This window comes from Zeus faber (genome assembly GCF_960531495.2).
Source record: "Zeus faber genome assembly, chromosome: 9".
Lineage (NCBI taxonomy): Eukaryota > Metazoa > Chordata > Actinopteri > Zeiformes > Zeidae > Zeus > Zeus faber.
This window is the reverse complement of record NC_137197.1, coordinates 19,383,891-19,397,747: the sequence shown is the minus strand read 5'-3', so window position 1 is coordinate 19,397,747 and position 13,857 is coordinate 19,383,891. Positions and strand designations below refer to the sequence as shown.

At 43.3% G+C, this 13,857-nt stretch overlaps 2 protein-coding genes across 2 annotated transcripts; one reads left to right on the top strand and one right to left on the bottom strand.

The window, feature by feature from the left end:
• Positions 1–2,278: 2,278 nt before the first annotated feature.
• Positions 2,279–6,732, bottom strand: LOC307234809 (extracellular calcium-sensing receptor-like; the record flags this gene model as incomplete). The annotated part of the gene is made up of 9 exons (XM_080006673.1): positions 2,279–3,183; positions 3,795–3,918; positions 4,255–4,482; positions 4,587–4,847; positions 4,963–5,169; positions 5,270–5,539; positions 5,682–5,768; positions 5,940–6,234; positions 6,494–6,732. The coding sequence occupies 9 exons, from the start codon at positions 6,730–6,732 to the stop codon at positions 2,279–2,281; spliced, it is 2,616 nt and encodes an 871-aa protein (XP_079862799.1).
• Positions 6,733–8,696: 1,964 nt separating this feature from the next.
• LOC307234808 (extracellular calcium-sensing receptor-like) lies at positions 8,697–13,857 on the top strand (the record flags this gene model as incomplete). The annotated part of the gene is made up of 8 exons (XM_080006672.1): positions 8,697–8,824; positions 9,498–9,792; positions 10,729–11,018; positions 11,672–11,967; positions 12,095–12,300; positions 12,411–12,632; positions 12,729–12,855; positions 12,944–13,857. Exons 1-8 carry the CDS (start codon positions 8,766–8,768, stop codon positions 13,855–13,857), a joined length of 2,409 nt encoding a protein of 802 aa, XP_079862798.1. The 5' UTR covers positions 8,697–8,765.

Genomic DNA, 13,857 nt, shown 5'->3' with positions numbered 1-13,857 from the left:
GACTGCCCTCCTCCTCCCTTCCCTATAAGCATTCTCCTCCCAAACACAATATTTTATAAAGAGTCCAATGCTTTGCAAAGACGTACGTCACTGTTTCATTTCACAACATCCTATCAGGCTGTTTTCAGGAGTGGGGGCGGGGCCTGAAACACATGAGACAGATTTCACACAATTTATTTATTTATCTATGATTAGAGAAAGTTGTATGGTGAAGTCGTCCACTCCTGTAGCCACGTGTCGTTAGGAGCCTACATTATCAATGTATTATTAACACTTGTTAACCAAACACAACCAATGTGAGGATGAGGCAGGTGCTTTTTGCACAGGCAGTGAACTTATTGCTGTTCACTGTTTCTGTTCTAGTATCTAAAATATGTATATACTAAAATGTATACTGACTTTCTTTTGGCCTGGGCAAAACATGCCAAAGTTTGCGCATACATGACCACGAGATGTCACATACCAATTATCATTTAATGTGGGCTGTGGTGCAAGTAGTGGCTGTCGGTCTTGTTCCCCCTGCTTTGTGTTTTTGCAGTAGGCACCGTGGTGGAGTGGCTTCATGTCTGGGGCTGCATTTCTGGCTATCTTCTGCATTTTGGGACTGGTTTGAGTGTATTGAGGCCATGTGTGAGTGTTGCTCTTTGGGCACTGGGCTTCTCTGTCAGTTCAGAGTTCTTCTTTGGCTGCGGTGCTTTGGGCTCTGAATGTTCTTGCAGCCGTGGGGCTGCTCGGTGGCGGCAGGGCTTAGGGCTGGGTGGCTGTGGAGCTCCGGGGAAGCCCTACGATACGTTTCTGACCTCATACTCCAGCAATAAACAATCCCGTGCACACTCAGGACAGCTAGACTATCGCACACAAATGCACACACACACCGTCAGCATCAGCCTCACTCTATCCCATGAACACCCTCTTGATTGCGGCTTGCTATTTTCTTCTGTTTCCTTTTCTTTAGATATCACAAGGAAGTGCCATAATGCTATAATTAAAATTGTATCACTTTAACAGTGTTTTGTCAAATGCTTGTAGTTTTTTTTAATATGTTTCACTTGTGGCAGTTATGCCCCTCTTGGAGAAGCAATGATGATAACTTGTTTAGTTGTTACAAATATTGTAAGAAGAGAGGTGTTGGTGGCGGCCACAAATGAATAAACAAGCTCCAAAACAGAGAAATAGGTAGTGGTAGGTAAGAAATATAAGGTGGCCTCCCTACCCCCATGCCTTATTGTATATGCAAAGGAGATTAAATATGCAAGAGTAAAAATGGTAGAAATTATAAAAAAATTAGTGCTGTGTGGATAAAATGTGAGTTATACTCAGAATACAGAGGGTTTGGTTCTGTGATTTCTCATTTGTTGAACGGCCTCTTTTACCTGGGTGTCAAATGCATTGGTTAAATTATTTTAATAATTATTATAATATTTAACTTGTGTTACTGCGATGTGAGTTCAGTTGACATGCATTCATGCGGAAGTTTCATAGCCAAGCTCTCTCAAATCAATTTCTCCCAAGATTGATGTAAATAACACATATCGCAAGAGTAAACTTTCATCATCAATTCATAATCACCCTTTGTGTGATTTAGGTACACGTACATCCAAAATTACTTTTAATAGAACCCCATATCATGTAGCATTCAATACATATCCACCAGAGAGTGGTGTCTCTGTTTGTTCTGCTCTTCTTGATGTAGAGAAGATACTCATACAAAGCAAAGTACTCTATCTCTTCATCTTTAAATTAAAGAGAAGGGTGTAAATGTCTTTCTCTATGCAGTTTTCATGATTGTACTTGGCATTCTAATCGAATCCATTTCAGATCACTTTTTATTTTGGGCAGAACAATTCCACAATTCTTAACATTGGAAAATAAAGGGAAACTTTCCCTTTATTTTCAAAGAAAATGTTCACATTTATAAGCATTTTTATGAGCAATACATTTTAATGTATTTCATTATTACTCATCTATACATTTTTGTATTCAAAACTGTGCACTTTAATTTACGGAATGCTTTAATAGCCTATATCAACTCTTGACAGAAGGTGGCATGGTAAGACTACAACAGAGGTAAGCAGAATATAATAATCTAAATAGGATAGATATTTCCCTTGCGATTTATTATTAATTCAGACACATTTACTTACAGCCTGTGCTGATCATTTAGTCATCACTTCAAACTGTATATGTCACGTTGGATTAAAGAATGTAAAGGCTCTGTGGGGAACAAAGAAAAATCGAATAACAAATTATATTAAAATAAAAAAACAAGATTCAGCTTCTATGTTTTGCTCACGCCTCGCCCCATGATGGCTTTCTTTGTGTTCTTCTCAGGTCTCAGCAGGATTATATAACATTTTGGTCCAAAAAATGCGACCAACAGCCCAAAACCGGAGGCCAGAATGGCAAATACCTCCACTGCATCTGCATACTTTCCAGGTGAGTTGATGTAGGCAGGGATGAAGGCCACCCAAACAGCACAGAAGATCAGCATGCTGAAGGTGATGAGCTTAGCCTCATTGAAGTTGTCTGGAAGATTCCTTGCCAGAAATGCAAGCAGGAAGCTGAGAATGGCCAGAAAGCCAATATATCCCAGCAAAACTCCAAAACCCACCATGGACCCTATGACACACTCATAGACTATCTTGTCATTGTGGTAAATAGTGTTCTTGTGAGGAGTTGGAGAGGAGGACGCAAGCCAGGCTGTGCAGATGGAGGCTTGGACTAAAGTGAGAGCTAGAACAGTCCCTCTCTGTTGCATGGCCCCAAACCACTTCAGACTGGCCCGGCCACCAGGTTTGGAGGCTTTGAACACGGCGAGCACGACCATCGTCTTCACCAGGATACATGACACACACAGCACAAAGCTGATCCCAAATGCTGCGTGCCTCAACTGGCAGGTCCACAGACTTGGACGACCGATGAAGAGCAATGAGCACAGGAAGCAGAGCTTGAGCGACAGCAGGAGCTGGAAACTCAGTTCTGAGTTGTTAGCCCGAACCACTGGTGTGGCACGGTGATAGATAAAGATTCCCAACACAACGGCGCAATTCAGTGCTCCAAATAATGAGGCAGTGGTCAAAGATATACCCAGTGGTTCATGATAAGAAAGGAACTCCATTTTCTTCGGCACACACTGATCACGCTGGGGGTTGGACCAGAAGTCTTCTGGACAGCTGATGCACTCTGTGGAGTCAAGAAACACAGTGGCAAGTCTTTGAAGAGATGTGTAGAGCGTATCATAAAACCTACAGCTAGAGATGCACAGATATGAAATTCTGTGGTTTATTCCGGTTGATTGACCAATGATAACTATTTTTGAGGACCTATGTATTCCATCCCTTTGAATATGGAATGTTTTGCTATATGTTTTTAGTTCTCTCAAAACTTGACCTTTCTGTAGATTTACTGTTCAACTGGGTAGACCTGCCAGCAGCCTCTGCTTCCTTTTGTGGTACTCTCATAAGTTTGAGATCAACTTCAACCCTGATACCCCATGAGAGATTTTAGTTTTACTTAGGGCTGCAAATGCCCTGTGTTCCTTCTGACTCAAACACTTTGAAGAACTGCCAAACCTTGCACATCTTTGCTTTAACTGAAACGCACACTGAACTCTCCTCACAGCAGATAATTAGGGAAAGGTTTGTGTCATCGATTGGCTCTTCTTTTCAGCCTTTAGAATGGGAATTGCCATTCTCCGATCTCGTATTTAGAGTGAATATCAGACAATTTTGATGGGGGGCCTATCGATCGATGAAACCCTACATACAAAACATTGCTTAATAATTGATACCAACCAGAATTGTTGCTAATTGTCCCTTCAGTGCAAGGGACACAGTCGTAACAGCAGTCGGGCTCTCCCTTCCTTCTTGCCATGCGGGTTCCAGGGGGGCAGTTCCCACTGCACACCGACTTAGGGGGCTAGGAAGGGAACAAAGTCTGTAACTTGAATCTACAGTATGCTATTTTACCTTTTTTACATTACATTACATTTAGTCATTTAGCAGACGCTTTTATCCAAAGCGACTTACAATTGTTCAATCACTGACGGACGCAGCCATCAGGAGCAATTAGGGGTTAAGTGTCTTGCTCAAGGACACTACAGCATGCTAGCAGGAGGAGCCTGGTATCGAACCAGCAACCTTTAGATCACTAGACCACCAGCTCTACCGCCTGAGCTACCATCCCCCTTTTTATAATAAACTGCCTCGGTCAACAACAACATGTACAGTATCTGGAAATTTAGTGGAAATAGACCTTTCGGGGTTTAAAGTTCCAGAAGATTCTGTCTTCATCCAGCATGAGTTCTTCACCCCTGGACGCTGACTCCTGAACCACACCCACATTGTGAACTTCTGCACTTCCATCTGGCAGCCAGTGCCAGTTCATCACATCGTAGACTGGCAGAGCATCACCGTTCTCATCGAATAACACTTCATCTCCAAACTTTGTGGTGAAGTTGACCCTTTCCAAATAATATAAAAGCTATATTAAGTGGAGAAAAACAGAAGAAAACATAAATGGGATAAACAACAAGAAAGTAAATCTCTATCACAAATTGGCGTCTTGAGCTTAACTTAATATCTCACCTGCCATGGCTCCATTTTCTGTAAACTGGCACAGCTTTGCCCACTGAAAGGCCCACTTCCTGGCACACACTTCAGCATCTCATGGAGGGCGTGCGCCAGGGCATATACCGCCTTGTACACATTATATTCTGGCCTGAGGTTAGACATATCCAGGTATTCAGTCTTCATATTGTCTAGGACCTCCTGCCCTGTGCATATCCTTTCCCCATTATTAAGAGGTGCAAAGCGACACTGAAATATGTGCTCCCAAAACTGCTTCACCTGACGGAGAAGGATTAACATGAATAATAATGAGTCTAAAAAGGAAGTATACATGTATTACTGTGTCTTCTGTACTGTGTAAAAATTGCAATGCTAGATCAGGTGAAACTCTCACTATCCTATTTCCGTGGCTGCTGTCAGTGTCCACATCTGGGTGAATTTGCAGCAGGAATTCCCTGAGCCCTGGTATCTCCCCCCGGCGGATGGCGATGCCCAGAGTTCCCCCCAGGTATGGCATGAGGTTGGGCGTCTGAAGAACAGTGGCTGCTGTCCAGGCTTCACTGGCGATCCACTGCAGACCTGTCACATTCTGCCTCATTACCTGTGGAGTGTATTGTATATAATATTTAAAATGAGACAGATTTCTGATTGTGCATTGTCTGAATTGACCCATCGCTCAGGCAGCTTTTGAAAACCATAACCTCTTTGATGAGGTGAATCATATGGCTCTCGTGAGCAAACGCAATGACCACACGGGACACGGATTCCTTCATCACACCGACAATCCTTTGAAGTTCTTTTGGGTCATTTCCCCAGGGCAGAACCTCTGCATAGGCCAGACACCATCCTCCAGACCGAGCCATGTCAGATCGAAAGGACCGGGCAGCGTGGAGACCGTAGTCATCATTGCTCACCAACAGACCCACCCAGGTCCACCCAAACCGCCTGATTATCTGGAGCATGGCTCGCACCTGAGTGGAGAGAACATTTAGTGGGACTTTTCCTTCATGGGCTTCACACAAACCAATATCTAATCTTAGACCATGCAGCCCCAGTTGTGACCCACAAAGCATCTAATGTGTGAGGCAGAACTTTAAAGAGTCAACACATCACCTGGAAAGCATCACTTGGAATTGTTCTAAAGAAGGACGGAAACCTTTTCCGGTCACTCAGGCAGGAACATGTGGCAAAGTAACTCACCTGCAAAAACCCAAATTACAATAGAATTGTCACACCCATCGTGCATCAGTCAATTGATATACGCAGCCACTTAAACTTCAAGTTTAAAAGGTAATTAATAAATTAGAAATGCGAAAAGTCCAAGCCTGTCAAAAAACCTTTCCCTGAATTTGAAACAAAAGAAAGACTTACCATAGGTACCCTGTACAAACCTAAGATACTAGAAATGGCGATAGAACGTGTGGAGGATGAATCACCCACAATTCCCAGCACTGGTGGTGCCCCTGAACAGTTTTCATTTAATTGAAATTGCTCCTCTTCTCCACTGGCCAGGGACAGCGCTGCACGGAACCCAACTTCTAGCTGCACGCAGTTATCATATAAGGTGTATCCCAGAGTCACGTTGGGAAGCAGTTTGGAGCTTCTGTTGATCTCATCAATAGCAAAAGCCATCGTCTGGGCCTGTCGGAATCCTAGAATATCGAACCTGACAAAAAAAGAAAACATTTTAAAATTAATGCTAAATTGATACTCAAGATTCAAGAGGTTTATTTGTACTCTGAAGTAATATAGAACAAAAATACATGAAAGGCTAGATTCTACATTCACCATTGAGCTGACATCCAAATAATTAAAAAAAACATTTAAAAAACACAATATGTTTTTTTCTTGTAAATTTGGAATTGATAGCCTGAATAGACCATGTCAAGCAACATTCTTCTCTGCCGGGTCCCTGACAGACTCACCCATGGCAAATGGGCTCCTTGGGCTCCGAAATGAAAGACAATTCAGGAAATACAGAGAAAAAATGGATCTCAAACAGCCCACCTAGAATGACATCCCCGAACTTGTGCATTCCATTAAGATGAAATCGCCTCTGTAACTTACAAGAAGAAGGATCTGAGAAAGACTCTTGTGCAAAAGAAAAAGTTAACAAAAGCAAGCACACGCCCAACAGCATTTGTGTTTCTACAGAGACCGTCATGACTGCCCTCCTCCTCCCTTCCCTATAAACATTCTCCTCCCAAATACAATATTTTATAAAGAGTCCAATGGTTTGCAAAGACGTACGTCACTGTTTTATTTCACAACATCCTATCAGGACGTTTTTACAGGAGTTGGGGCGGGGCCTGAAACACATTAGATAGATTTCATACAATTTATTTATGACTATAGGAAGTTGTGTCGTTAAGTCATCCACTCCTGTAGCCACGTGTCGCCCCCCTCCCAAAATAATGTCCCGTTCAAACCTGATCTCTGGTGTCACTTGAGGCTTGGGGTTCTTGAACAAAAACAGACCTATGGTTCACTGTGTTCCTGTATCTAAAAGAAAATGTATTATTATATTATTTTATTATTATTATATATTTATATAGTATATTATGTGTATGTGTATTTTAACTTTTTTGGCATGCACAAAACATGGGTCCACAAATGTGTGACCACAGTAATAACACGTTATCCATTTAATGTGAGTCGTGGTCCGGGGTGGCGGGGCTGGTAGATGAGCAGCATTGTGGGTCTGGCGAAGCTCTGTCCACCCTGGGGCGGGAGGGGTTGCTGTCGGGGTGTCCTGTGCCATGCTGGTGGCTGTGTGCGTTTGTGCTTGGTGCTTGTTTTTGGGCGGGGCATTTTGCCAGATGTGTTGCTCTTTTTGATCTGGGCTTCCGTGTGGGGTTGGGGTTCCTCTGCTGGTGCAACACTCTGGACTCGGAACGTTCTTGAGTGTCTGTGCGACTGCGTTTCTAACCTCACACACCAGCATTAATTCGAGAACAATCCTGTGCACAAATGTGAGTGGACACATCAAACACACACTGTCAGGATCTGCATCACATACTCCCTTGAAAACCCTCCTGATTACCTCTTTCTTGGCTGAAGAGAGGGGTCGGTGGCCATAAATATATAAAAAAAAAATTATAAAAGAAATATGAACCAGTTTCTCCCAGGAATGGGAGAAATATAAAATGGCATCCCTACCCCATGCCTTATATGCAAAATTGATTATTTGTGGTGTGGGGATGGTGTGGTTTGAGCAGCCACACCTGACCTGGATCTAGATAATTAGGGACCCAGGATCAGAGTGGCTGCATACCTGTTGGTTGGTGTAACGAGCAACAGGTTCAAACCCCCATCCCCACACACACGCAAGAGAGAGGAGCCCTGTCAAGACCTGTGTCCATCTGCTCCAGGGCTTGTTCCATCAAGCCCCCTCTCCACAATAAACTTGTTTTCTACAACCCTGTTTTCTGTGTCTCTGTGCCGGAGATCCCTGAATACACAACTCGGGTGGTGCATGGTAGGCAAAACTGGAATAATATAAACTATAAAAAAAATCGGTGCTGTGGCAGCAGAATGTGAGTTAACAAGGGGCAGAGAATGCAAAGGGCTTTCTGGGTATTCTGTCAACTCTCATTTGTTGAACAGGCTTTCTTCACCTGAGCTGTCAATTAGTTCAATGATAAATTAATTAAATTCAAGTAAATAAAACATACATCTTTTTTAAAAGATTTACAAGTGAACTCTGAGGAAAACAAGACAAAGGAAATGAATATAAGCGTATATGACTTGATGAGTTCAGTAGGGAACTATTGGTTAACACAAAATAAAAGGGGAGGGTCAACTATTGTCCTTGTGGTGTAAAGGCTTGTGGTGTGGCTAAACAAGCTTTGCAGCTGACGTACAGTAAGAGGAGGGGTATTCATCTGATAAGCTTTATAGCCAGAACCTAAACGCTCAATTACAGACACTTGCTCACGCAAGATGAGAATCTCCTCAACTGCTGTTCTTGGGCAGAGGCAGGCACTGGGTTTGGTTGCACTTAATTTATCTCTTGCTTTGTATGAGTTTGCAGATGGAATAAAGCAAGGAACTTGGCCTGTTGAGAGACTGGGTGAGGCTGGGGACGAGGCTTCTGACTCTGGTAAATGTCAGCTCCTCCTAGGTACACCTAGTCCCCCTGCATTCCAGCTGGATGGCGACTACATTATCGGAGGTGTTTTTTCCATTCATTACTACATGAAAAAAATTAGGCATAACTACACCAGCCTGCCGGAGCCCCCAAGATGCACTGGGAGGTCAGTTAGATGAAGAAAGAACCATGGGGTTTGGAGGAATGGGGGATCTTGTAAAGTAAAAATGTGTTAATGTCTTAGAAGCCCACACAAGATGTGTATTTCTTTAATATTGTCATGTGTATAATTTAACTCACTTATTATTCAAAATAGTCTTTAGTTTTAGTATTTTGTTTTTTTTTACATTGTTTTGACTTGTATGTGCCTTATAAATGGTGTCTGGAGGTATCAGAGAGTTCATTCTATTGCTTTTTAAGACCATTTAAGAAACTTTTAAAGACATTTCCGACTGACTGATTTCTGGACAAAGCGTAGCAGCTCTGTAAAAGGTATCTGGTATCAGGTTCAGGGTTCTTGTGAATATCAGATTTATGGGTAGATCAGGTACAGTGTTTATGTTGAAATGAAGAGCTCATTGAGTCAAATGCAAGACAATTTAATTCCTTCAGGCCTAATACTTGTAAAACTGAATTTAAGATGTTTTAAGACTAATTAAGGCCATGCGGACATGCTGTTATATGCCTTATTTATTTGATTTACAGTAGTAATCCGTTTTGTGTAATTTTATTAACACACATTATAGGCTTTAGCTTGTTCATAATATTATAAAGGTTTTTGTATACTACCTGTAAAATAATTTGTATGCGCTTCATTTTATTTATGTCCATTTTTGCAGAATACACACGCGCGAGCTGCGCTTCTCTCGCGCCATGACCTTCGCCATCGAGGAGATCAACAACAGCTCGAAGCTTCTGCCGCGCGTCACGCTCGGTTACCGGATCCACGACTCGTGCGCCTCGGTCCCCGTGGCCGTGCAGGCGGCCTTCCAGCTGACCAACGGCCCGCAGCCGCTGCGTGACGCCGGCACAGAGTGCGCGCAGTCCGGCACCGTGGCGGCTGTGGTGGGCGAGTCTGGATCCACGCCGTCCATCAGCATGTCCCGCATCACGGGGCCCTTCGGCATCCCACAAGTAATGAATAACAACAACGATAATACATTATTATTTTTATTTTTATTTTTTATTATTATATATAAATAATTATTATTTACATTTAAGTCACAAGGGCACTTTTTAAGAAAGAGCCCCATTCAATGTATTTGCAATATGGATATGCATGGATTATGGATATGGATATTATGGAATTTATTTTGTTATTTGCAATTTTTAAAGAAACAGCCAAATCTTGTAAATCTGAAGGTGCCAGAAGACAAGGAGGCTGCCGATCTGCCGGTTCAGGGGGGAAAAGAAAAGACAAAGAACGTATGCACGGAACAAGGCGGGGCGGGGTTAAACTGCCATTCATCACGCGGCACAGGACAGACGGTGCTGTTTTCAATTCGTTCAACGAGGAAACGTAAATAAAAAAATAATAATAATCAAAAATAATAACACACTATTCCTATTTGTTTGGAGAAACGGACAACGCGGACGAGGAGAAAATAATGTGCTTGTTGGTGGGGAGTGGGGGTTATTTAAGGTGGAGCTGGGAGCTCCAGATGCAGCTCTGTACCTTGTGCGGAGGCACCGGATCTAATCGAATAGGTGCCGGTCCCAATCTGGGAGGTGCCGGAACATGTTCCAGCAGGATCTGGCACAAATGAAGCCCTGCATATGTTCCTCCATATCATGTTTCCATAGTTGGTGATGGAGGAATCTTGCCTCTCCGGTCAAGAATGCAAAGACAGACGTGCAAGTGACAAAAAAAATATATAATTTCAAAAGAAGCCATGGAAAAGTTACCGTCTTAGAGCAAAGACAAGGCTATTATGATGTTGAAATATCAGACAAAAACGTTGCAGTTTTGAATGGAATTCTGGGATTCATAGTGTAATCCACAACAACACAGACGCGATCATGTGGATCACCATTTGAAAACACCACATTTTGATTTTTTTTTTGTTTCAGATCAGCCACTTTGCCACGTGTGCGTGCCTCTCAGACAAGCAGCAGTACCCCACCTTCTTCAGAACCGTCCCCAGTGACCAGTTCCAGGCCAACGCTCTGGCCAAGTTGGTGAAGAACTTCGGCTGGACCTGGATCGGTGCCGTGCGCTCCGACTCGGACTACGGCAACAACGGCATGGCGTCCTTCCTGCGGGCCGCGCACGCAGAGGGCATCTGCGTGGAATATTCAGAGTCCTTCTTTCGTTCACACCCGCACAGCAGGATCCAAAGAGTGGCGGAGGTTATCCGCAGGTTAATAGATGATTGTTCATTCTCATGGTGTATGCCAACACTCTGCAGGGGTGTCAAAGGGGTCCCGCTGAGATGATTTCAGGAAAGTGAAAAAAAAAGAAAAAAAGTTTAATATTGTTTTTAGAACAAAAATATTTTACATATGAAAACAAAAACATATATAAAATTAAATACAATTTATAAAATATTTTCATTCAAATACTATACTTTTTATATATAGTTGGTAATTAGTATAGACACAACTGAATAAATTGCTGTTTAGTTGAGGTTCCTTTCGTTCAAAGTCTTTTGTCCAAAATGTAAAGAAATTAATTACAATGAACACTTTATAATTGGCAGTGACATGGGAGCAGGTTGAAAAAAACCCTGTAATTTAATATGCTTGATTCCAAATTCTTTAGCCCAAAAGAGCATCCAAATGGCCTACATTGGTTATCCGGCCCACATAAAGTCATTATTTTAACCAATCCCGCCCGCAACCTAAAATGAGTCAAATGAAAACTAGCCCCGTTAAATCCCTTTTTATATTTGTGTTTATATACAATTAGACTTTTGCACTAGTGGTCGACATTAAGGCCATTGCAATGTTATTTGAAGATTTTATATTTATTTTGCTGTTAAATTAATTGAAACACTGTCCTCACTCTGTCCAGGTCTACAGCCACGGTTGTCGTGGCCTTCACAGCCTCTGGAGACATGAGGATCCTCCTGGAGGAATTGGCCCGGCGGCCCGGTCCTCCTCGGCAGTGGATCGGCAGCGAGTCCTGGGTGACCGACCCGGAGCTGCTCAGGTTTGGTTTCTGTGCTGGAACGATTGGATTTGCCATTCCGCGCTCTGTCATACCTGGTTTTAGAGACTACCTGCTGGACCTCTCCCCGAAAACAGTGTCTGGTTCCCAGCTGCTCACAGAGTTCTGGGAGGGAGCTTTCAACTGCCAGCTCAGAAAAGGTGAGATTAACAGTCACCTCTGTTAATTTCAAAGCCCTTTATAAAGCATGATATGGATGCTATATGCTATATGCTGTGTATATACTAAAATATACTGCCATTTAACTGCTTCTGCCTCTGCTTGTAGAACTCAGGCCGGGGCAGAGGGAGTGTGATGGAAGTGAAGATCTGCAGAAGCTCCAGAGCCCGTACACCGACGCCTCTCAGCTCCGAATCACTAACATGGTTTACAAAGCTGTTTATGCAATAGCACACGCAATCCACAGTGTGGTGTGTGAAGAGAGGAACCTCACAACTCAGTGTGATGGGTCCATCAAGATACAGCCTCAACAGGTTGACAATGTACAAGTGAAATAATATTGTTTCTACTTTTGTTTGTGAATGTCCAATGTTGCACCATTGTCTTTGATTCTTTTCGCCCCTCTTCTCTCCCATTGTTGCAGATTCTGAGGGAGCTGAAGAGGGTTAATTTCTCTCAAAATGGCTACCAGGTCTCCTTCGATGCCAATGGGGATCCAGTGGCTTCTTATGAGCTGATTAACTGGCAGAGAAATGAGAACGGGGCTTTGGAGTTTGTGACAGTAGGTCACTACGATGCGTCTCTGCCCCCTGGTCGGGAGTTCTATATGAGCAGGAACCTCACCTGGGTAGATGGAAACACACAGGTATGGAAACCCAAGTCTGTTTGGAATAAGGTACTGCTCTCATGTCTTAAGAACTGTATATTCTGATCTTAAATTGTGCTCAAACATTTGATGTAGCAGGCGCCTCTCTCGGCGTGCAGTGAAAGCTGTCTCCCGGGAACTCGCAAGGTTCTACAGAAAGGAAAACCAGTTTGCTGCTACGACTGTGTCCCATGTGCTGAAGGCGAGATTAGCAATGCAACAGGTAGAACCCCAGGTTCTTCATGTCATCAATTTGAAAATAGGAAAGAAAAACCCTCATTATTTCTTCTTCACTGATGTCTGTGCCCTAGATTCCTCTGACTGTTTCCGTTGCCCTGAGGAGTTCTGGCCCGATGCAGAGAAGGACTCGTGTCTTCCGAAGCCGGTGGAGTTTCTGTCCTTTCACGAGGTCCTGGGGATCATCCTGGCGACATGTTCAGTCGGTGGAGCCTGTCTAGCTATCGTCACAGCGACTGTGTTCTTCCGTCACAGGGCGTCGGCCATTGTCAGGGCCAACAACTCTGAGCTCAGTTTTCTGCTGCTCTTCTCCCTGACTTTGTGTTTTCTGTGCTCTCTAACTTTCATTGGTCCACCCTCAGACTGGTCCTGTAAGCTTCGCCACACAGCGTTTGGCATCACCTTCGTCCTCTGCATCTCTTGTGTTCTGGGGAAAACTCTGGTGGTGTTGATGGCCTTCAGGGCAACGCTGCCTGGTAGTAATGTGATGAAATGGTTTGGCCTCGCGCAGCAAAGGATGACTGTTGTGTCTTTTACATTCGTCCAAGTTGTGATATGTACCATCTGGTTGGTTCTGAAACCGCCCTTCCCCATTAAAAACCTAAGCACCTTCAAAGAAAAGATCATTCTGGAATGTGCATTGGGCTCAGTGATAGGCTTTTGGGCCGTGCTCGGATACATAGGGCTCCTCTCGGTCTTTTGCTTTGTGTTGGCTGTTCTGGCCAGAAAGTTACCTGATAATTTTAATGAAGCTAAACTCATCACGTTCAGCATGTTGATATTCTGTGCAGTGTGGATCACATTTATTCCAGCTTATGTCAGTTCACCTGGGAAGTTCACCGTCGCAGTGGAAATATTTGCCATTCTTGCCTCCAGTTTCGGTCTGATTCTCTGTTTATTTGCCCCAAAGTGTTACATCATTTTGTGGAGGCCAGAAAAGAATACCAAGAAATTTTTAATGGCCAAGAGTACCTCAAGCGGCTTCTAA